Below are 25,156 nucleotides of genomic sequence, written 5' to 3'. Positions count from 1 at the left end.
ATAACCCATGACTCAATTGTCTGAGATTTTTTAAACTCCCTTGATTATTTTTAACTTTCTGCATTAATGCCCTTGGCCCTGCAAAAAGAGTTTCCTCACTCAGTTTTTAGAAAGTGATCAGTTGGTCTTTAAATTTCTTTTACACCTCAGACTTATGAATCCATTATTCATAAAGATAGCAGCAATACTTCACCTATCTAGAGTGTAGCCAAGAACTTGCAGGTAAGTAAGTCAACAGGCCTTAATGACCTTGAATGGTCAAAATGCATGTCACACAGAACTTGCACCTCACTTGTGAGCTAGCTCCCTACATCCTCTGTTCAGTCCATTTTAGCAAGTATCAGGAGCGGTTCTGCAGGGCCAAGAAATTTTACCAATGGAAAATTAAGATGAAGAAAAAGGTTGCTATGAAGACATATTAAAGTATAAGAAGTGATGAGTCCCAGAATAAAGCTCAAACTAACTAAATGGGGAACTTGGTTTGGGAAGAAATTATGCCTCTAATTGTTCTAAAGGTCTGGTCTTACATATTTTTTCAGATACCTATTGTTACATTTTCTTAACATTTAAATATTTTGAAGATTTTTACCTAAGAATTTATCTAAATAAATACTATATATTGTATAATTCTTTAGGCTCTCATTATCCACGTCAAATTGCCTAGGAAATTATTCACTTTTTGTATTTCGATTTTAATCAAAGCTTAACCTCATTAAAAGCCATTGGAAGAATATTAAAGAAACGCTTCTTTACAGAAGCAGGAAGCTCTAATGAGAACCGTTCATACTGAGTAGCCAGGATATTGCTCCCAGTGCCAAGCAGAACATTCACAGCTATTCCCTGAGATGAGATTAACAACTTTAAGGCACTTCATTAACTCTCAAGATCCATCTTATTTTAAGGTATATTTTTAAATTTTATAGAAACTGAGGAGCAGTGGGGAACAGAATATGCGAGAGAAAATACAGTGGGTTGCTACAATATGTTGTAAGGAAAGAAGGCCCAGGATTTGATTACGGGACTCTTGATGCACACGGGATCACATGGTCTTCCTAAAAGCCCAAGTGAGATCTTACAGGAGACACTGTCCTTTCAGAGTAGCCAAAGAGGCTTGGCTTAGGGCAGCAGTGGTGTCCCAGATAGAAGTGGGCTTCTTGGAAATGAACAGGGGGAAATGAGTTCCTTCAGAAACTAAGCTTCTCTTCTAGATAAAGAGGCAAGGGCTCCCACAGGCATATCAGAGCTTGGTTCCTGATTCTGCTGTACTGCAAACCTATCTGGATACTTTCATTTGTGTCCTTCAACTTATGGGCCTTTCCATTTATTCCAACCCTCAGAGAGGTCTCAGTGGTATCAGAAATTTCTTCCAAAACAGTTCTCACATTCCAAGCTGTGCTACATCAAGTAAACAGGAGCCACCTGCTCCACCAAGATTTCCATTTTCCCAGGCATCAGGTTAGCCCTAGAGTTAGAATCAGGTTGTAACTAAGAGAAACGAAAGTAGCAAATTTTCACGATTCTTTACAGCTTAGTCAATGTAATTCATTTCATGAGAGTAGATCAGAAAATTCATATGGTATAAACTGGAAGTAGCTATTTTCCAAAGTCTGATTCCCTACTGGAAAAAATCCCAATGATATCAGAATGTAAAGACAGATTACCCCGATTCTTCCTTTTGCAAAAAGCCTATTTTATTTCATTTGGTCAAACCGATACATATTTATCACAGAACAAAATAAAAAATATAATAAAGGGAAAAGGAAAACAAGTCTCCACTCATAAATAATGATAACAGTTTCTTGTGAATTCTTCCAAATAATTTTTTGAGCATATACAGGCATACATACAAATGCTGTATGCCTCTATATGCATATATAAAACAAAATTAAAGGCAAACATACTATTTTGTTATCTGCTTTTTGTATAAAACTATATTTTTATATTAGTAAATATTTTCTACACTATCATTTTTAATGACTATGAAGTATACCATTGTGTGAATGTACCATGATTTCTTTATCCATTTTTCTTTCTCTAATAAAAGATACTTAATTTCCAGCTTTTCCTATTATGAATCCCATTGCAGGAAACAGTGGAAGCACAGCCTGGAGATGGCTGCACACACAATGAATGTGTTTCCCATCTTTTTTTTTTTTTACCAAGTTATCTGCCACTTCAGACAGCTAGATTTTCTGAAATATTTTCTCTCCCTGATTTTTTGAAAGCATTCTACCTTGGTTTTCCACCTACCTGTCCGAAAATTCCTTTTCAGTGTCAACTAGATCACTTTTCTACCTGTATCTCAAATGTTGATGGTGTGTGTTTGGGGGAGGGCTCTTTTTCCCTATATGCTAAAGATTCCTGTACCCATATCCCTAATCAAATTTCTTCTCCAAATAGGCAATTTACACACACGTGCGCGCACGCACACACACACACACACACACACACACTTGACTGCTGGGAACAGAGGAGGGCTATCCACGCCATTTGGATGTACCAAAGGTGTTCGAAACAACATTCCTCCTCCACTTTCAAACCTCTTGAATTCCTATCTGAGGCAGAGGCCTTGATTATAGGCAGTACCTTGATTATAAACAAAACCAAAAAATAAACAATCTAAGCACATCATTCTCTCTTTATCCTCACACCTCTTTAATAGCAATGAGTCTTAACCATATAATCTTCTACACTTCTTAAACCAGTGGTCCCCAATCTTTCTGCACCAGGGACTGGCTGCATGGAAGAATTTGTCCACGGATGCGGGGGGTGGGGGAGGCCAGGGATGGTCCAGGCGGTAATGCGGGTGACAGGGAGCGGGAGATGAAGCTTTGCTCGCTCGCCCGCCGCTCACTTCCTGCCGTGCAGCCTGGTTGCTAACATGCCGCTGACCAGTACCAATACCTGTCTTAAACCATTCCCTCTTTTCTATCCCATAGCTACCGCTCTATTTCAGGCTCTCATCGTCTGGTTTTTGCCCTGAGACATGAACCATATCAATTCCATCTTCCACCTGGCACCAGAGTGATCATTCGAAAACACAGGATCACCTTCACCCCCGACTCCCCTGCCACCTAGACTTCCACCTTCGTTGACTTTATTACTCACTTCATCCTTAATGCATCAACAATACAAAATTTTCTTCTTTCTCTGAAATGTTTCTGTGAATTTTCTTCCTTCTTTTTACACACATGCTTTTCTGTCAGGAACCTCCCACTTCATGACACACCTTCACTCTCCTTTTACCTTAGCTTTACCTTTTTATCCTTACAGACTCTACTCAGGTATATTCTTCACCACGTTGGTGCTAAACCTCCTTGTTGAAGGCTCCCACAAGTCTCCTTACGAGGCTTTGAAATTCTGCTTTTCACAACTCTCTCTCCTACTAAAAGGTAAACTTGAGGTCTGCATGCAATGAACAAACGATTACCACATCATCTGCTTCCATTTTCACTCATAGGCCATTATTCCCTAACTCCTCAGGCTGTTTGTCAGAAAAGACTTTTGGGGGATGTTCATGATTGCTGAACTAAAAAAGTCATCTGCTATTTTTTTCTTGGCTGAGTCCCGATGGCTATTATCAGTCACAGAGCATAAATATCTGTCCTCTGTTCTCCCAACAGCTGGGCTTTTTTCCTTGGAAAAGCTCCAGCCAGTGTTTCACATGAACTACAATCTGTAGACCAATGTCTAAATGGACTAAAGATACTCATCCTATCATTGCCTTCCTTCACAGAAAACTGCCAAAAGCAGCAAAAGCCTTAGGCTCAGAAAAGACTTGGGCTCCTACTTGCTTACCTATCTGTTTAATTTAACAGACAGGCCACAGTTAAAGCCAAAGATCTCAGAAAACAAATCAAATATATAAAAACCAAAACCTATGTAATATGACATCAAAGGCCCACACTTAGAGAAGCAGAAGGTAGATCTGCAATGAAGAAAGAGTAAGGGAGGGGTCACAGAGAAGATGGACCAGGAAGAAATGAAAGCAGAGGTGGCACTCGCCCAGCGAATTGTGACTGAATTACGCGCTGATCACTGTGCTGCATGCTGGAGAGTCCAGGTGCCCCTGGACTCCCCGCAGCTCAGAGTTCAGAGAGCTGTGAAAGCAGATCACAGCATTTAAGCGCGTACAGAGAAAAGTATGGAAGCACAAAAAGAGGGGTACCAGATCCATTCCACAGAAAGACAGCAGCGCTAAATCATCAAGTGGCATTTGAGCTGAGGCTAAAGAGAGGAGCAGACATTAGCTTGGGGGCAAGTGGGGGTGTGATTTCAGGGCGCAGACACAGCGTAAGCAAATACATGAAATGGGGAAACATCCGTGAGTGTGAAAAACTTCCCTGTTTCTGGTGCACAAGTGGCCTGATGATGAGTCATGAGAGATGATACTGGACACATGACTAAGGGTCAGAGCACGGAGCACCTTCTATGAGGTTTTAAGGAGCCCTTGAATGTCTGCAACAAGTGGTGCCAAGTTTTCACTCTAGATCCATCCCACTGATAGCAGTGAGGGCTGTTTGGAGATACAGAGAAACAAGAGTGTGGACAGGAATGGTTATTCATGCTTCAAACTATTTCCATATTTCTCCTGGGCTCACAGGCTAGACTACATTCCCCAGCCTCCCTTGCAGTCAGTTGTAGAATGTGGGTGATGTCATGTGAGCACTTCCACCTCTAGGCATTAGAAACCACCCCCATAATCCTCTATTGTCTCCTTCTGCTTCAGGACCCTTGGATCAGGTGCTAAAGATAGTAGAATAACAGGATAGAACTGTCTGCAACCCTGGAACACTATATGGAGTGACTAAATGCTTATACTGTATTAAGCCACAGAGATTTTGGCCATAAGACTCCCCTAACTTAAGGGCATGGTAATCCCTCCAGCCACAAGCTCAATATGCGCAGGGACTGCACCTGTTTTTTCTGTCATGGGGCAGGAGTGAAATGAAACAAAATGGAACACGTTAAATGGATAAACCAATGGTCTGGTCAGTGGTGCTGAGTGTGAATTAGAGGGTGTTAATGTGGCAGAGAAGTAAATCATACCCAAGATAGAGGGAAAATATCAAGACTTGGAAATTAATTATTAACAGTTAGGGAGAAAGATGAGTCTAGAAGGGCTCCAGCCTGGCTGAACCAGTAACTGATGATGCCAACAGCTGAGACAAAGCATGAAGAAGAAAGGTCACAGTAAAGAAGGATGTAGGATCTACTTGGATATACTGAATTGAGCATGGCAGTGGGATATCCACCATCTTGTATAAAAGCATACACAGTCTGGATGGGAAATACACTTATCTGAGTTAGTTGTGTAGGGGTGATAATTAAATCTCTGAGGGAGGATATGGCTGGACACAGAGAGCATTTGAAAGAGCAGAGGCAGAGAATGAACTGTGGGAACAGCCTTCGTAGTGGCAGGAAAGAAAGAGAAGTGTCAGGATGAAACCTACAAGATATGATGTGGAGAGCATCCAAAAACGATCAAATGAGGGCCAAGTCCCAGAAACTCAAAGATCGGAGAGTCTGAAGGCAGACAAAGTAATCAACGGTGTTAAAACTACCAGAGCAATTTCGTAAGATGAGGAAGAGTGTTCATTCAGTTTGACAACTTGGATTCAACTGGTGACCACGGTGAGAAAGGTCTGAGTAGAATGACGGGTGCAGTTATGTAACTGCACTGAGGAGTGAGGGAAGAGGAGTGAGGGAAGATGAGCAGGTGGAGACCGTGCATGTTAACTGTTCTTTTTGAAACTCTGGATGAAAGAGGAAGAAGGAATTCTTCTGTACCTCTGCCTGAGGTAACTCAACCTCAAGAGAAGCGCTTTTCTGTGTTTGTTTTAACATTAGGTAGAGCTCTGGTGTTCGATACGGGAGCCGCATATGGCTAATGAACATTTGAAACATGGCTCGTCCATGCTGAGGTGTGCTGTAGAATAAAATTCACACCAGAGGGCTTCCCTGGTGGTGCAGTGGTTGAGAGTCCGCCTGCCGATGCAAGGGACGCGGGTTTGTGCCCCAGTCCGGGAAGATCCCACATGCCGCGGAGCGGCTGGGCCTGTGAGCCATGGCTGCTGAGCCTGTGCGTCTGGAGCCTGTGCTCTGCAACGGGAGAGGCCACAACAGTGAGAGGCCCGCATACCGCAAAAAAAAAAAAAAAAAAAAAAAAAAAATTCACACCAGAATTTTGAAGCCTCAGTATGAAAGGAAAAGAACATAAAATACCTCAATAATAATTTTTATATGGAATACAAATTAAACTGAAAATAATTTAGACATACTGGGTTAATATTTTATTAAAATTAATATTAATTTCTTTTTCCTTTTTTTGAAATGTGCCTATTTGAACATATAAAATCACACATGTGGCTCATATTACATTTCTGTCGGGCAGCACTCAGCTGAAGCATGTTATAGGCCCTGAGGGATAAACAGTAATAACACTAATAATATCTGTGGCAGGCAGAATTCTAGGACGACTCCCAAGATACATACCTGTGCAGTCCCTTCCCTTTGAGTCTGCATGGTGGGACCACTGAAGATGAAAGGGCATCACTCTCTTGATTTGGTTACTAAACAGCTGACTAAGTAAATCAGAAGGAAGATGATCCTGGTGGCCCTGACCTAATCAGATGAACCCTTTAAAAGAAGGCAAAGCTCCAGAGAGATGCTCCCCAGTGGCTTCAAAGAAGAAACAGTGCACTGTTGTTTTGAGAGGAGGAGGCCACAAGGCAAGGACCTGAGAGAACGGTCTAAGAACAACCCCTGGCCAACAGCCAGTGAGAAGACACGGATCGTAGGGCTGCAAGAGCAAGCACTGAATTCGACCAACAACAAGAATGCGCTTAGAAGACCCCAAGCCCAGGTGAGATCACAGCCCCAACCGGAACCTTAATTTCAGCCTGCCCAGACCCTGAGCAGAGGACCCAGCTAACCCGCACCCATACTCCTGAGGCACAGAAATCGTAAAATAATAAATTTGTACTCTTTAAAGCTGCTGAGTTTGTGGTAATTTGTTATACAATAATAGAAACTGAATATTATATCTAACATTTAATTAGCAATTATTTCATACCAGGTATCATATCAAGCACTTTAGATACAGTGTCTCATGTGATAGTCACAAAACCTTTAGAAATAGTACCATGATTATTGCAATTTTACAGGAAAGGTGACACAAACACAAAGAGGTGAAGAAAGATTCCCAAGGTCACAAAACTAATAACTGGCATTATTCCAAGCCACTGAAGTTATTCTAACATGTATACCTTGAGGAGAGAATCACAGCATGAGGAGTGTCACAGTTCATGACTGACTTTAAGATAAAGCATTATATCGGGAGGTTTGCAAAAAGCCAGAAAGACAGCATGGGACAGTCTGCATAAGCTGACAGCTGTAGAGATGAGAGAATTCTACCATTTTGAGGAATATAAACGATTTTTTGCTGTCAATCTCAACTAAATAACAAATACTTTAAAAGTATGTAACATCTTTTAGGAAGTAAAACTAAGATAAAGCAAAGACCAACCTTGCCAGAAAGAATTCTATCAGAGACTGTATGAAAATTAGGAGATCACTAAAAACTTTCAACCTTTCCTGGGACACAGGAGAAAAAGTTCCACAATAACAAGACAATGAACATTCCTTTTGACTATAACTGGAGAAAAGAGTCCATTCCCTAAGTCTTCCTAGTAAATAAAACAATGGTTAATAAAGTTACCATTAGATTAGAGGAAGAGTCACCAAGCCACAGCCATTGTAAGAGTCAAACAAGATCAAACAAGAATGAACAACATCCTCCTTCAGGAAGATGGAAGAACAGTTTGAGATTAAATAGCTCAATTCTGGGCAGTGAGATCAGTACATAAACATCACCATCTCAGGTGAACTGATAACTGAGTAGTTAGATACATGCTGGGCCTAAGACAAGACGTTAATATTAAATCTCAGCGAAAATCACAGAAACTCAAGTCATCCAAGAAAGTAGCATCTTGTTCTAAAAGAGACTGAAAAAACGTATACAGAGAAATGAGCGACCCCTCCCTGTGTGACCAACTGCTCCCTTATGCCACATAAACACAACCACTACTGCCACAAAAAACGGAGCCTCCTTAAAACGATCAATGAAGCCAAAATCAACTTTCCATCATATACATCATATACATAGATGCAGAATGTTACACCGTATTCTGGCCAAGCTACAGACTCACCCAGCAACTTCTCTGGCCCTGACTCTGTCCCAAGAGTAATGTCCCAAACCTGCATCTCTTCTACTCTCCTGATCAACCGCTACCCCAGCCATTTTATTTCTCCAGACTTCCCTGCCTGCGTTAAATGAGCCCCTGTCATAGCTCCCACTCACTTCTGCTCAGACGACTCAGTTGCAAGCCCCCACCTAAGGCTAGGTTTTCCTGGGACAGACCACAGCGTAAACCCTGAAACGTCTGCTACAGATCTGGGCAAGTGCACCAAACTCCTTTATTTAAAAGTTTTAGTTAGTGGTCAAATGCTTTCTTACAAATTAACAATGATATAACAAGTGTTTAAAAGGTAGCTGTCATGTTTTAAAGGACAAAAATTGACTAAAACTATAAGTGAAGATGTGTAATAATTGGGCATTTTCTTCAATCTTTTTTTTAAACTCACGTTTATAGATAAATTCAGAGTCACAGACTCTGATCAAAGGGGTAAGACATACATACATATACACACATAAAGCCTTTGACATATTAATAGGTAGGGTTCTTTTCATGAACGTAATAATTAGCTGAAAACTCACTTATCATTATTTGCTCCAATAGTAAATCTAGACAAAAGCAGGATTTTCTCGAACCCCAAGCAAAGAGTTTCTACTAATGGCAAAATTACGAGACCCTATCATAAGTCAAGTTAACTTCTGAGACAGGTTCACTGCACAAAAGTCTAATAAAAAAGACTCTAGTGAATTATAAACTAAGAAGTATGAAAAAACAAAATCTCTCTCTGTAAATAAAATTGTAATACAATTAAATATAGTATATAAATATATAATTACAGTATAATACAAAATATAAACACACACACACACACATATACATATATATATAAACTTCTCCCAAAATATATACCAAGGGAAATTTCTAACTTTAAAAAATATCATGGTGGGGCTTCCCTGGTGGCGCAGTGGTTGAGAGTCCACCTGCCAATGCAGGGGAAGTGGGTTCGTGCCCCGGTCTGGGAAGATCCCACATGCCGCGGAGCGGCTGGGCCCGTGAGCCATGGCCATTGGGCCTGTGCTCTGCAACGGGAGAGGCCACAACAGTGAGAGGCCCACATAACGCAAAAAAAAAAAAAAAAATCATGGGGGCTTCCCTGGTGGCGCAGTGGTTGAGAATCTGCCTGCCAATGCAGGGGACACGGGTTCAAGGCCTGGTCTGGGAAGATCCCACATGCCGCGGAGCAACTGGGCCCGTGAGCCACAATTACTGAGACTGTGCCTCTGGAGCCTGTGCTCCGCAACCATAGAGGCCACGATAGTGAGAGGCCCGCGGACCATGATGAAGAGTGGCCCCCGCTTGCCACAACTAGAGAAAGCCCTCGCACAGAAACGAAGACCCAACACAGCCATAAATTAATTAATTAATTAAAAAAATATACATATATATCATGAAACTAGTAATACAATGCTATTTTACAAAACATACTGATCCTCAAATATAATCCACTAGAAGTTGCTAGTGTTCTATTTTCCATTTAAGAATCTTTAATATTCCATAATACCAGAAGAAAATTTTAGTGAGGCTATAGCATTAATACGCATCTCAAGGTGCCTAATTTTTAAAACTAAGAGCTACTTTAAAACCAGAGAAAGACAGAAATACCTTGAACTCACTACTAAAACCATAAAGTACATATGTATTTCTACACACATAGAATGCATTTATCAAATCAAAATATTTGTTTGTCTACTCTCACAACAGTAACATTTAAAAGTTTTTACTTGAAACATATCATTGCAAACCTTCTCACCTATCAGAAGAGGCACACAGAATCATGTCTTCCTGATCTGGAGGTGAGAGGACCAAGGCTCGTACAGGTTTAATGATTTACGTCATGTTATTCACCTCATAGGTGGCAGAGCCCGACTTCTGACCCAGGCCCCAGGGTCACAGATCATTGCTTTTACAAAAAGGAATGTTGCTAGGTTCTGAGAGGATTCGAAGAAGAGTCTGGCCCAGTCACTATCCTTAAGAAAAGTCATGGAAGAAACAGGTACACGCGTTAACTGGGAGGACACCAAACGACAGGGTTCAAAAGAGAAGGATGAGCAAGGTACCATTCGGTGTACAGCTCCCCTGGGTAATGCACAAAGACCTTGTAGAGAGACTGGAATCAAACAGCCATTGTGGGGAGGGGGTCTATAGCCCCTCCTACTCTATAGAAACTAGTCTTCCCACGAATCCCTGTAACATGCAAGATCAGGCCTCATTTCCCATCTCACGCTCTTAGAACTCCTCAACCTCTCATGGAATTATAATGAGGATGCTGGAAATATGTTACTGGTAATAGTAACGAATGTTTCTACTTTAATGTTGGTTAGGAATTCCAATTATAATGAAGTAAATAAACTTACTTCGAGAGAGATTCTCAAGGGCTTTTCCCAGTTTCTTGCTCTCTTGAAGGATGTGGCTCAATTCATCAAAATCACGGCTTTCTGGTTTAGTCCTCCAGTTCCACTTAGGATGATCTACTGACCTTGGCACTATGTTTAAAAAAAATGATTACTTCATAAGCATGCTACATAAGGATAAAAACTTACTACTCATCATTACGTGAAAGACTGTATCAAGATCAGTGTACAGAATAAAAATGTTTGGAAGTGGTTTTCTTGTGAGCAAACAGAGGGGAAGTTATGAAGCTGGGGGTTTTAAGAAATGTTTTAACTGAACAAGTAAGGAAGTGTGACAGTGTTTATAGAACAAAGAAAATGCAGGTGCTGAGTTAAAACTAATAATTTATATAAATCAGGGAAAAACACAAGCAAAGTGTATTTTCTATTATGTTTTAGCAGCTTAAAAAGTAATTGCTACCTTCTTCATGAGCAATTAAATGTTTTTAAGACATTCTTGCTGTCTTCTGATAAAACAAAGAAGACTGAATACTTCTATTTACCTTCACTTTCCCTCAAATTCCCACTAAAATTACATTACAGTATTTTTCTTTTATCAAAGAATTGGTTGAACAAAGAGAGAAGACATCATTAGGTAAGAAACAGCTACACATTTTTTTTTTGGAAGATGCAAAATGAACTGAGTGGTAACTGGATTTAGCAAGGTAGAGAATACTGAAACCTAGTCCTTGAAGAGAGAGATGCCCCCCAAAAGTGGACATTTCATACCATTTAAACATGAAAGCATCAATTAAGGAGGACCAATGCCAAAATAATAAGGATATAAAAACACAATTGCCCTTCAGATTGGAAGGATCCAGAAAATGTCGACAGCATAATGTAAGGCATATTATCACAAAATTTTACAACAGTGGTAATAAAGAGAACATCTTTAAAAGCTATCAAATTGTCATCCGACTTCTCAATAGCAATGCTTGGCCCCAGAAGACACAGGAGAAATTCCTTCAAAATTCCAACTGAAGATCACTTCTAACTTAGAATTTTATATCCAATGAAAGAATCAATCAAGATACTTGTAAGGACTCAGAAATTTATCTGGCAAGCACTCTTTTTCAGAAAGCTCCTAATGGAGGTGCTCCACCAAAATAAATAAGTAAACCCAAAACTGGAAAGACCTGAGATTCAGGAAACAGATAATCCTCCATAAGAAAAAGGAAAAGGTAAGCCTTGGGATGACAGTAAAGGATGGTCTCAGCAGAGAGCTAAGAAAAAGTCTGGAAACTAAGGAGTAAAGACTGGAGCAAGAGGACAAAGGACTACAGGAGAGAAGTCTCTAAAACCTCTTAAATGAAATAAAGTATAAAATATAAACTAAGACAGAAGAACACGATGTATTTAAGCATATTGAGAGTGTTTAATATATACTTTAAGGCAGGGTTTGGTGAAGCATTAGTGATGGGTACAGAGAAAGCAAAGCAAACAGAAAAACAAGCCAATTATTAATTCTAGAAACAAATTAACAGTGGGCTATTTTATGGCTCTACTGTGAAAAAGGCTAATTAACATAATCATGAAAAAACCAATGCAAAGTATACATTAACCAACATCTGAAATAGCTGCCTGCCTGTACTATGAGAATGTGATGGGCCCTGGGTATAAAGCACAATGTCTTAGAGGAAGTCAAGAGATAATGCCTCAAATTTAAAAACTGAAAGAGAAGTATATAAGTATCTTGTATATTTAGATATGCAGATCTGTGTACCAAAAAGAAACATCTAAGGGTTAAAAGTGGTTCCACATTAAAAGCAGAATAGGAGAAAAAGAAGGACACTGTTGCCTTGTGGTACTAATTTGCTTTTTAAACCATATATATTTTTGTTTTGATAAAAATAAAATAATTTTTAGAAGTTTATATGGTAAGGCTATAAGAAAGACTGTCTCAACCTACTGAAAATTTTTTTCTGCTACCTTTTTAAAAGTAATTCAGAAATATTTATTATAATAAAACATACTGATCCTCTGACTCAGCAATCTTATTCTGTCTGGTAAATTATCATAAATAAATGAAAACACTCATACTTTTGTATATATGTACAAGGTTGTTTATTTTATCGGAAAGTGCACGATATTTGTTTATTTCACCAAAAAGTTTGTGGTGACAAAACTCTGGAAATAATGTAACTGTACTTCAACAGGGGAACAAATAAATTATAGCATATTCACACTATGGTACAGGTATGCACTTATGGAAAAGTATAACATAGATCTGAATTTATGTGCATGGAGATATGTCCATAATACACTTTAAAATAATAGAAACAAGTTGCTTAAGAATGTATACTGTACAGTTTAAAGCCAGTCTTATAAATCAATTCAACTCACACATTTTATGTTAGTTTATACAAAGAAAAGGATGTAAAAGGATGCAAACTATTTTCGAGGGAGTAGACTTTGAGAGGGCTAAAGGGAGAGAGACTATCTTTCTACATGTCTCTATTTTTTTCATTGTCAAAATAAGTAAACATTACTTCTATAATTTAAATAAATCTAAACTAAAAACATGCAGCTGCTTCCTCCGTGTTTCTTTAAGGGACTCTGGGAAGGAGATGTCAGCTAACATCAACACACCAGTGTTCAAGTGTGGACAGTGGAAGCAGTGATTGTGATCAATGGTTTTAGAAAACACTTCCAGGCATATTGCTATTACGCCACAGGTCATTCCCCAGGAGTTCCCGGGGGGACAAGCCCAGGCACAGGGAAGAGAAACTCAGAAGAGGAGACAGAAAACTGTATTTGAACCAGATCCTTCAAAACATTTACTGGCACTTTTGTTAACCTTTTTTGAATAATTTCTCTAATCTGCATCATTATATTATCTAATTTTCCTGGAAATTACCATATCCTATTAAGATCTCATCAATTAAAAAAAATAAGAACATAGGTTTTTTAAAAAAAATCAGTCCCAATCAACCTCCCCAGATAATCATGTGACATGCCCTGCTGCCCACCCTAGCAGCCTTTGCAGAACTCCACCTGAATGTATCCATGTGGGCAAGCCCAGGTGAGACCAGCAGAACTGCCCAGCCCATTCACTGAACCATGAGAAATTATAAATTGTTGCTTTAACCTACTGAGTTTAGGGGAGGTCATATGCAGCACTACAGTGAAATGAAATGACACCCAAGCTCTTTTCCTCAGCAACTTTTGAGAGAAACTAACACAAATTTATTTTTATATTTTTGTAGCTTGTGACAATTTGCTACACTGTGATACCCAATTTATCATAGGATCCAAATCTAGGACAAGGAAGGCCACAGTATAATCATGGTCTAATCAACTACACTGGATAATTTCAAAAGATGTTTCAGTAAATAATGGAAGGTGATTTGGGAAGTCATCAACCCAGTATACAGTCTCCAGATGAGAATCTCTAAAGGTTTCTGATGGATTAAAAACCTTGAGGGACTTCCCTGGTGGTCCAGTGGGTAAGACTCTACGCTCCCAGTGCAGGGGGCCTGGGCTTGATCCCTGGTCGAGGAACTAGATCCCACATGCACGCCGCAACTAAGAAGTTCGCACGCCGCAAGAAAGATCCTGCATGCCACAACTAAGACCCAGCACAGCCAAAATAAATATAAATAAATAAGTAAACAAATATTAAACAAAACAAAAAACCTTGCTTAGGTCATACTTAGTATTAAAACTCAGGGCTACAGTTTAAATACATTTTCTAAAAAATATCCTCAGGAGACATGGAAAACAGCAGAACAATATAAACAACATAATATGACCCATATGAGGTGAAAGAATCTGAGATTAGGTATAACCTATAACATCACTGAGACAAAACTCACCCCCAAAGCAGGAGCCCATCCACAGCACCGTGTAGATGGGCATGCTCCATTCATTCATAAAGAGGTCACTACTTCACAAAACAGCCGATTGTATACTGAACAGGACCTATTTTGAACAATTCTTTATTATATTAATCAAATTCTGACTCACTGATACCTCCACCAATAATTTCCATCTGTGGGTTAAATAATAAATTTACCATTTCCTCCAAATAAATTTTGAGATACTATCTATTTCTTTGGAACCAAAATAATTTCAATTATTTAGATCTTTCAAGACTGTTTTCTAAAATTTAATAAATGCTAATATTCTTTCCTGAAAGTTTCTCCCATACTTTCATTTAAATATGCCAGGAGGTTTCCCAGTACTATAGATATGCCTAAAATTGATAACAGTGAGTTTATTACTTCATATCTCCTGCCTTCTGCATTTCCATATTATGATTTTTCAGACATTGTTTTGCCATCTTCATTCTCTCGTATCTATGTAACTTGTGTTTTCTATACACATGCATGGTCTTTTCATTTCTTTCCTAAAATTTTAGCAAATATACAGCTATTCCTCTTTGTATATGCTGTGCTAAATGCAACATTAAAAAAAATGAGAAATCCTCCCCTGAATACAAAAGCATAAATAAAATTACTGAGGACTGGTTTTAGTTTTTGGTTTTAACTGAAGCTAACGTACTTACCTCAATTTTCTCATCTGGATCACAAATTTGAAATAGCTATAAAAGAATCAGTGCACACTATCATGCACAAGGGACTGACAGACAAATGCTCTGCTGGTTCTTTCTGCCAAGACCCTACTCATCATCCTCAACCACTCCACCAGAACCACTGAACTCCACCAGGTAAATAGTAGAAATGCTTGAACCACAAAGGAAAAAACTTCATCGAACCCTATTTGTCATTATTTTTCCTCTATGACAAATCAAAATTGAAAATTAAAAACATAATATTATTTTGCAGATCTTTGTACCTATACCAACTTGCACTGTGTAAGGTGCTTTTTTGTTATCTGAAAATGCAGCTTCTAAACTGTTATCTCATGAGACTAGGACACATTTTAGCACTAATTAATCCTTAGATTCTCATTTACTCATTTATTCACTCATTGGTATATAGCACAAAGCACTGTCCTAGGTGCTGGGAGTAAACCAGTGGGAATAAATGTAACAGAATTCCCTGCCCTCATGGGGATGACATTCTACAGGAGCTCACAATCTACTGGAGAGGCTAACAGGTTATTTTGTTCTTCACTGGCCTAATTAATGTATAGTATCTATTTTTAATTAAGCTTTAGCAATAGAGATGTTTTTACTGAATGTTAATGATATTTACCCCATATGAAAGTTAATGACTTAATATTACTGTCTTTTTTCCTTTTGAGAACAATCACTTAGAAAACTTTTTATACATATTACATAAATGATTCTGCCAGACAATACTTCAGTTAAGAAAATATCCTTTTATTCTAAAAGTCCTTTTATTTAGTTTTGTTTTAAAATAAGAAATTGATGTAAAACTTTATCAAATACCATTCAAGTATTATTTGAGAGGTCATATGACTTTTCTTACTTTATCAATTTGTATAATGTACCAACATACACCTAATGGTAGTCCCAAAAAGGAGAAGAAAGAATATTTGAAGAAATAATGATTGAAAGATATTCCATGAAAACAGAAATCAAAGAGAGCAGGGGTGGCTATACTAGTATCAGACAAAACAGACTTTAAGACAAAACTTCTTACAAAGCAAAGAATATCATATATTGATAAAAGGGTCAATCAGTCAAGAAGATTTAACAATTATTTAACATATACACACCTAACAACAGACCCCAAATACATGAATCAAACATTGACGTAACTGAGGGTATAGAGTTCTACAACAACAGTTGGAGACTCTTAATACTTCACTGTCAATAATGGATAGAACAACTAAACAGATCAATAAGAAAACAGAGTACTTGAACAACACTATAAACCAATTAGATCTAATAGACATATAGAGAAAAATACACAGAATAACAGCCATACATATTCTTCTTCCAAGTGCACATGGCACAATCTCTAGTATAGACCATATGTCAGACCACAAAATAAGTCTCAATAAGTTTTAAAAAAATTTAAATCATAACAGTATCTTCTCTGGCCATAATGGAATGAATTGGAATGAAAAAGAAAAAGAAAAACCAGAAAATTCACAAACATGAGAGAATTAAACAACACACTCTTAAACAACCAATGGATGAAAGAAGAAATCCCGAAGGAAATAAGAAAATATCTTGAGACAAATGAAAATGAAAACACAACATACCAAAATTTATAGGACACAGCAAAAGTGGTGCTCAGATGGGAATTTATAATTGTAAAGCCCACATTAAAAAGCAAGAAACATCTTATACCAATAACTGATCTTTATACCTTAAAGAAGTAGAAAAAGAAGAGCAAACTAAACTCAACCTAGCAGAAGGAAGTAAATCATAAATATTAGAACAGAAATAAGTGAAATAGAAGATACAAATGTAATAGAGAAAATCAACAAAACCAAAAGTTGATTCTTAAGGAAGATTTTAAAAATTAGCAAGCCTTTAGCTAGATTAACTAAGAAAAAAAGGAAAAGACTCAAATTACTAAAATCAGAAATGTAATCAAGTCTGTAATCTACAAACTTTACAGAAATGTTTTTAAAAGGGATTATAAGAGAATATTACCAATATTTAATGCCAATAAACTGGACAACCTAGATGAAATGGAAAAATTCCTAGAAACAAACTACCAAAAGCTACTCAAGAATAAACAAAAGATTTATAATAAGTAAAGACACAGAATCAATGATCAACAACCTCACAACAAAGTCAAGCACAGGACAAGGTGGCTTCATTGGTGAATTCTACCAAACATTTAAAGAAGAACTGACACCAATTCTTCTCAAACACTTCCAAAAAAACAGAACAGGAGGGAATACATATAAACTCATTCTATAAAGCCAGCATTGCCCTGACACAAAAGACAAAGATATGACAAGAAAACTACATACCAATATCTCTTCTGAATACAGATGAAAAAATCTTCAACAAAATAGTAGCAAATCAAACTCAGCAGCATACTAAAAGGATTATGGAAACATGAAAGACCTGAATAGCCAAAGCAATCCTGAGGAAGAAAATCGAGCTGGAGGAATCAGGCTCCAGGACTTCAGACTATACTACAAAGCTACAGTAATCAACACAGTATGGTACTGGTACAGAAACAGAAATATAGATCAATGCAACAGGATAGAAAGCCCAGAAATAAACCCATGCTCCTATGGTCAATTAATCTACAACAAAGGAGGCAAGAACATACAGTGGAGAAAGACAGTCTCTTTAATAAGTGTGCTGGGAACACTGGAAAGCTACATGTAAATGAATGAAATTAGAATATTCTCTAAAACACAAATAAACTCAAAATGGATTAAAGCCCTATATGTGAGGCTGGATACTATAAAACTCTTAGAGGAAAACATAGGAAGAACACTCTTTGACATAAATCGCAGCAATATCTTTTTGGATCCACCTCCTAGAGTAATGAAAATAAAAACAAAAATAAACAAATGGGACCTAATTCAACTTAAAAGCTTTTGCACAGCAAAGGAAACCATAAAGATAACAAAAAGACAACCCACAGAATGGGAGAATATATTTGCAAACGGAGCTACTGACAAGGGATTAATCTCCAAAATATACAAACAGCTCATGCAGTTCAACATCAAAAAAAAAATAACCCAATCAAAAAATGGGCAGAAGATCTAAATAAACATTTTACCAAAGAAGACACACAGGTGGCCAAAAAGCCCATGAAAAGATGCTCAACATCGCTAATTATTAGAGAAATGCAAATCAAAACTACAATGAGGTATCACCTCACACTGCTCAGAATGGCCATCAACAAAAAGTCTACAAACAATAAATGCTGGAGAGAGTGTAGAGAAAAGGGAACCCTCCTACGCTGTTGGTGGGAATGTAAATTGGTACAACCACTATGGAGAACAGTATGGATGTTCCTTAAAAAACTAAAAATAGAGCTACCATATGATCCAGCATTCCCACTCCTGGGCATATATCCACAGAAAACCATAATTCGAAAAGATACATGTACCCCAATGTTCATAGCAGTACTATTTATAATAGCTAAGACATGGAAGCAACCTAAGTGTCCATCGACAGAGAAAAGGATAAAGAAGATGTGGTGCATATATACAATGGAATATTACTCAGCCATAAAAAAGAATGGAATAATGCCATTTGCAGCAACATGGATGGACCTAGAGATGATCATACTAAATGGAGTAAGTCAGACAGAGAAAGACAAAGATCATATGATATCACTTATATGTGGAATCTAAAAGGATGATACAAATGAACTATTTACAAAACAGAAACAGACTCACAGACTTGGAAAACAAACTATGGTTACCAAAGGGGAAAGGTCGGGGGAGGGATAATTAGGAGTTTGGGATTAACATATACACACTACTATATATAAAACAGATAATCAACAAGGACCTACTGTATAGCACAGGGAACTCTACTCAATATTCTGTAATAACCTATACGGGAAAAGAATCTGAAAAAGAATGGATATATGTATATATATAACTGAATCACTTTGCTGTACACCTGAAACTAACACAACACTGTAAATCAACTATACCCTATATAAAATAAAAATCAAATTTAAAAAAGTATTTATAAGCTGTTCCCATGCAATAAAAACTAAAACTAATAAGTGAACTCATAAAAAAAAGGATTAAACATCATGACCAAGTGGGATTTATCCATGAATGCAAAAGTTATTTAACATAAGAAAATAATCGGTGTAATAATTATGTTAATATAATCAATTTTAAAATGCATGATTATTTTGATTGATGGAGAAAGACTTGACAAAATTCAACATTCTGTCATAATAAAAGCTCCCAATAAACTAGGAGTAGAAGGGAACGTCTTCAATGTGATAGAAGACATTTATGAAAACCTCACAGCTAACATCATGTAGATCGGTAAAATAATAAAATTTTCCCCTTAAGATGAGGAACAAGAAAGGATGCCTGTTTTCATCACTTCTATTCAATACTATTAAAATTTCTATCCAGACCAAGTAGGCAAGAAAAAAATAAACAGCATTCAAATTGGAAAAGGAAAAGGAAAACTATCTCTACTTGCAGACAGCATGAACTTATATGTAGAACAGCCTAAAGAATCCACAAAAACATGGTTGCAGCTAATAACAAGCTCAGCAAAGTTGCAGGATATAAGATCAATACTTGAAAATCGGTTGTATTTCTAAACACTACCAATGAACAATTGGAAAAAGAAAATAAGAAACAATTCCGTTTACAATAGCATAGAAAAGAATAAAAAACTTAGGTATAAACTTAACCAAGAAGGTGCTAGTCTAGTACACTGAGAAGTACAAAACACTGTTCAAAGAAATTAAAGAAGACAAATAAATGTAAAGGCATCCCATGTTCATGAATTGGAATCCTTAACAATGTTGAGATCACAATAATCCCAAAATGATCTATTAACAGAATGTATTTCCTATTAAAATCTTGATGACCTTTTTTAGCAGAAATGGAAAAGTTGATCCTAAAAATCATATGGAATTGCAAAGGACCCTGGATAGCCTAAATAATGTTGAGAAAGAAAAACAAAGGTCACACTTTCCAATTTTAAAACTCATTATAAAGCTTCTGTAATAAAAATAGTGTGGTACTTATATAAGGATAGGCATATGGAATAGTGAAATAGAACTGAGAGTCTAGAAATAAATACATTCATTGCCAACTGCTTTTTAACAAGGGTGCCAAGACCATCATTTAATGAGTAAAAAATAGTATTTTCAATAAATGACGCTGTCCAACAAATGGACAACTCAATATCCCCATATAAAAGAATGAATTTAGACCCCTACCTTACATCATAAACAGAAACTAACTCAAAATGAATCAAAGACCTAAATTTAAGAACTAAAACTATGAAACTCTTAGAAGAAAACATAGGGGTAAATCTTTACGGTCTTGGATTAGGCAAGGGTTGACACCAAAAGCACAAGAAAAAAAAAGAGAGACAAATAGTTAAATTGGGCTTCATCAAAATTAATAACTTGCATATCAAAGAATACTATCAAGAAAGTGAAAAGACAATCTACAGAATGAGAGAAAATATCTGTAAATCATATTATCTGATAAGGGTGTAGGATCAGAATATATAAAGAACTCTTGAAACTCAAGGAAAAAAAGAGTAACAACTTACTTTAAAAAATGAACCAAGGACCTGAATAGATATTTCTCCAAAGAAGAGATACGTATGGCCAAGAAGAACATGAAAAGATGCTCAACATCATTAGTTATCACAGAAATGCAAATCAAAACAATGAGATGGCACTTCACACCCATTTGGATGGTATTTTTGTTATAAATAGAAAAAAACAAATGTTGGTGAGAATGTGAGGAAACAAAACCTCTTACATTGCTGGTGAGAATGTAAAATAGTACAGCCTTCATAAAAAACAACTGGCAGTTCTCCCAAAAGTTTAAACATACAACATGACCCAGCAATTCTACTTCAAGGTATATACTCAAAATAATGGATAATGAGTGTTCAAACAGTTACTTGAGGATGAATGTTTATAGCAGCATGATTCATGATAGCAAAATGTAGAAACAACCGAAATACCCTACAATAGATGGATGGATAAACAAAATGTGGTATATCTATACAATGGAACGTTATTCAGCCACAAAAAAGGAATGAAGTTCTGATACCTGCTGCAATGGAAATGAACCGTGAAAATATGAATATTAGGCTGGGTAAAATAAGCCAAACACAGAAAGATCACACATTATATGATTCTATTAATATGAAATAACCAAAATAGGTAAATTCACGAAACAGAAAGCAAGTTCCCAGGGGCTGGTGGGAGGTAGAAATGTTGAGTGACTGTTTATTTGTTATAGAGTTTCCTTTTCTGATGATGAAATGTTTTGGAACTAGAAAGAGGTTAGGGTATCACAGTATTTTGAATGTATTAAATGCCACTGAATTGTACATTTTAAAATGGTTAATTTTTGTTATGCTAATTTAACCCCAAAAAAAGCATTTTAGAGTGATTTGTTATGAACACATGGTAACTAGAACACCTCTAAAACTTTTTTGCCTCTCCAAGGGCACAAAGTTATATTTGTATGTTTTCTTTTAGAAGTTTCATTGTTTTTGTTTCCATCTTTAAGGCTATGACCCATCTCAGATTGATTTTCAGTATGAATTAAGGTAGGGATCAACTTGTGTGTATTTTCCATATGAATGTTCAATGTTGAAGGCATTTTTCTTTTCCTACTGTATTGCTTAGATGTCCTTGTGGAAAATCATTTGACCGCATACGTAGGTCTATTTTTAGACTCTTTATTAAATTCAATTGATCTATTTGTCCATCCTTTCACCAAAATCACACTGTCTTGATAACTGTAGTTCTATAAGACTTGAAGTCAGGTAGGGTAAATTCTCCAAACTACTTCATGTTTTTCAAGATTGCTTTAGATGATCATGGTTCTTTCCCTTTCCAAATCAATTTAAAATAATACTGTCAGTTTCCATGGGTCAAATACCTGTTAGATTTTGGATGGGGATTGTACTTATTTCAACAGGAGATTGTTATTTATTTCTGTTCCTCCTTTCTTGCCTTTGTTTTGGGACAATAAATCAAAAAATTTGGGGCATCCTATTTTAATAAATTTATTAACTTTTTATTTATGCTTTTTTGTGCTTCTTTTTAGTGGTGGTTTACATATTACAATATACAGTTTTAACTTACCATGGTCTATGTTCAAAAGATATTCTATTACTTCAGGAATAATTTATGTTTCAACAATATATTTCCAATCAATAACTCTGAATCCTATAATCTTATTGTCATGTATAAATATATTATCTCTACATATATTATTAAACATTCATGATACTTCGTTATTAATTTCCTTTAAAGAACTAACAGTCCAATGGAACCAGAGGTTGAGAGTAGGTCACCTGAACAGAAAAAGATATCAGATGCCAGTCCACCAGTAACATTTTGTGGCTACATAGCATCCCATAAATTGCAAAGGCTCCGCAAAACCAAAGGCCTTAAAGCATTCTACCCTCAAGGTGATGCGATCCAGGACTCAGCCCTTTAAAATAAGCCCCTAGGGTTATGGATTTATCATTGGGAGAGGGGGAGAGAGACAGAAAGACCTTTCCAAGGATAGAAAGGGAAATGTGAGACTGAGAACTGATTGATTTCATTTTTCATTTATTCCTTTACATTTATTTCATTTAACACTTATTAATTGAGCCAGGAACTGTACTGGACATTACTGGGAATATGGTTGTGAACAACACATTTAAATTTTAAACTTGTATATTTTTTTAAATGTTGGGACCAAATTTTATAAACCAAACTGGTGAAGCAGGATAATTTAGCTACAATCATAATTTTAAAAGAACATTTGTAGTTTGTAGTACTTCACATAATTCTCACAAGAACTTTGTGGTTGATACAATACTTTTTATGAGTACTACTATATAAATAAAGAAACTCAAGGAGTTAATTTCAGTCATTTTTCACAAATGACCCAAATTCAGATTCCAGTTAGCACATAATGATTTTTCAAACAAAAATAAATATTTTCTACCTATTCCTTTTCCTGTTTAAATTAAAATCAAATGTCTCACTCTGTAACAACCACAAGAAACTGATGTGTAAGAACAGCTTTCAAGCTCTCTTGTCTTCCAAGAATAACTGACTTGCTACAAGATCCTAAGCTACATGACATGTTTATGCGTATGTGGTGGTAACAGAGCACTGGAAAAACTTAGCGGCTAGAAAGGCAGTGGGAAAGGAGGAGAGGCATTGAGAGAGAAGGGGTACTTATCATCGTGGGAGAGAGTAAATATACACGCTTCAGTAATAAATGGGTAGGGCTTCAGAGAGATCCTGGGTGAAGGATGTTTTTTTCATTTTGTTAAATGTTTTGAACAGAAATCTTCTTTGCTTTCTGTCTAAAATATTTAATTTGCTTTTATGTCCTTTATTAAATATAGGGTTGGTATTGCTCTGGATGTGATAAAACACTGCAACTATTCATGAGAGGCAAGGGACCTGCTCCACACAGTTTACATTCTTAAAAGAATATTATACTCAAAAAATCTAAATCAATTACATATGCTTGAGAATATGAGTGAGTAGCTATATATAAATAAAGTTCAATGTTAATGCTGAAACAAATGTGAAGTTCATTAGAATAGCCAGAATATCCCATAAAAAAATTTGGCTTCAATTCTTACCTTTTCTTCATTTTACTAACACACACTTACATACATTAAGTAATATCTGAATGACAAACTTCCTTACATGATTTTGATTCTGGTGATGGTGGAGAAATATTAGACACAGCAAGGTCGCTTTTTGACTTTTTAGGCTTCTTTGCATTTAACTGCCAGGGTTTATCATAGTTTCTGAATTCCTTTCTTGTTCCTTTATGTTCTGTTAAAACAAAAAAAATACATATAAAAATAGTAGTGATTTCATGATTGGTCAAAAACTAAATCCATGAAGTAATAGATATACCTGGCAAAAGCTATGTCACCTCATATCAAAATAATGCAAATGTCCCAAAATATTACTTGCTTTATTTCTCCTATAAATTTGAGTTTTGAATTTGATATGAATTAGCTTATATATTAATATGGTTACGATCATGTTAAACTGTGAAATTACTCGAAAGTCTTTTTAAGGCACAGATTACTTAAAATAACACTCTATAAATGGGTGTCATGGAATAAAGTCTTGTATTCTGTTGTAAATAAAAACAGCTAAATGTTTAAGTAAATTTTACTCATTTGATGCTACCTTATCTGTATTCACTATGGCACATAAAACCACGGGTGCTCACCTACACGTCCTCCATAGTATCCCTCATTTTTTCCACTGTTCTGTTCAAGAAAGAGCGTTCAACCACCTTTACTGAAAGCTGTAGTTCCCCTTCAAAGGTGGTCAGTGTCATACCAACTTCCAAATGAAATGATCTTTCCAGGAGTTCATCTCTCTTAACTTCTTTGTATTCCATATTTTTAGACAGACTTATATTGTGGAATTTTTTCTTCTCTTATTCTCAGGGCATTACATTCTCCTCATCCCCATATCACCTATCTAACTGTTCCTTCTCTGTCTTATTCATGCTTCTTTATCTTTCATCTGTATGACATTCCTTAGTTTCCTTCTGCCTTCTTGTTTAAATTTAAACAGCTTCAAATCATCCCAGCTCTATGGATGACTCATAAATCTTTCTCTGACTACCCACTTATAAATACCAAGTAGACATTATGAATTATTATAGGGATTCCTCAAATTTTCATGTTAAGTTTGTACTTAATGAGCTGTTATCCAATTTTTCTACTTCCAACATCCCATTAAATACCAAAAGAGGCATAAATATTCTAAAACACTAGGAACAGAAATATTGGTCTATATTCTGCCAGAACCCAGGAAGTATTTCCATAGATAGAATTAAGACCAAAAATCAGCATATCAGAAAGAGACTGAAAAATTTCTAGACATCCACAATGCTTTGCCCTTACCTCAGATTCATCTCCTTATATTGTTTCAC

At 36.6% G+C, this 25,156-nt stretch overlaps 1 protein-coding gene across 2 annotated transcripts in view; it reads right to left on the bottom strand.

Moving 5' to 3' along the window:
* Positions 1–25,156, bottom strand: part of LOC132500843 (uncharacterized protein C8orf34-like) — a 104,774-nt gene that overhangs the window by 24,179 nt on the left and 55,439 nt on the right. The window contains exons 3-4 of one of the 2 annotated variants that reach the window (XM_060116139.1): positions 23,902–24,033; positions 10,613–10,741 (exon numbers count right to left, since the gene is read on the bottom strand). In XM_060116139.1, the coding sequence (XP_059972122.1) occupies positions 10,613–10,741; positions 23,902–24,033 (261 nt within the window). The remainder of the gene's footprint in view (positions 1–10,612; positions 10,742–23,901; positions 24,034–25,156) is intronic. The other variant, XM_060116140.1, reaches the window with a different exon arrangement.

The sequence above is a fragment of the Mesoplodon densirostris genome, chromosome 13 (genome assembly GCF_025265405.1).
Source record: "Mesoplodon densirostris isolate mMesDen1 chromosome 13, mMesDen1 primary haplotype, whole genome shotgun sequence".
Classification (NCBI taxonomy): Eukaryota; Metazoa; Chordata; class Mammalia; order Artiodactyla; family Ziphiidae; genus Mesoplodon; species Mesoplodon densirostris.
The sequence above is the reverse complement of the archived record's forward strand: the minus strand, read 5'-3'. Positions and strand labels throughout refer to the sequence as shown.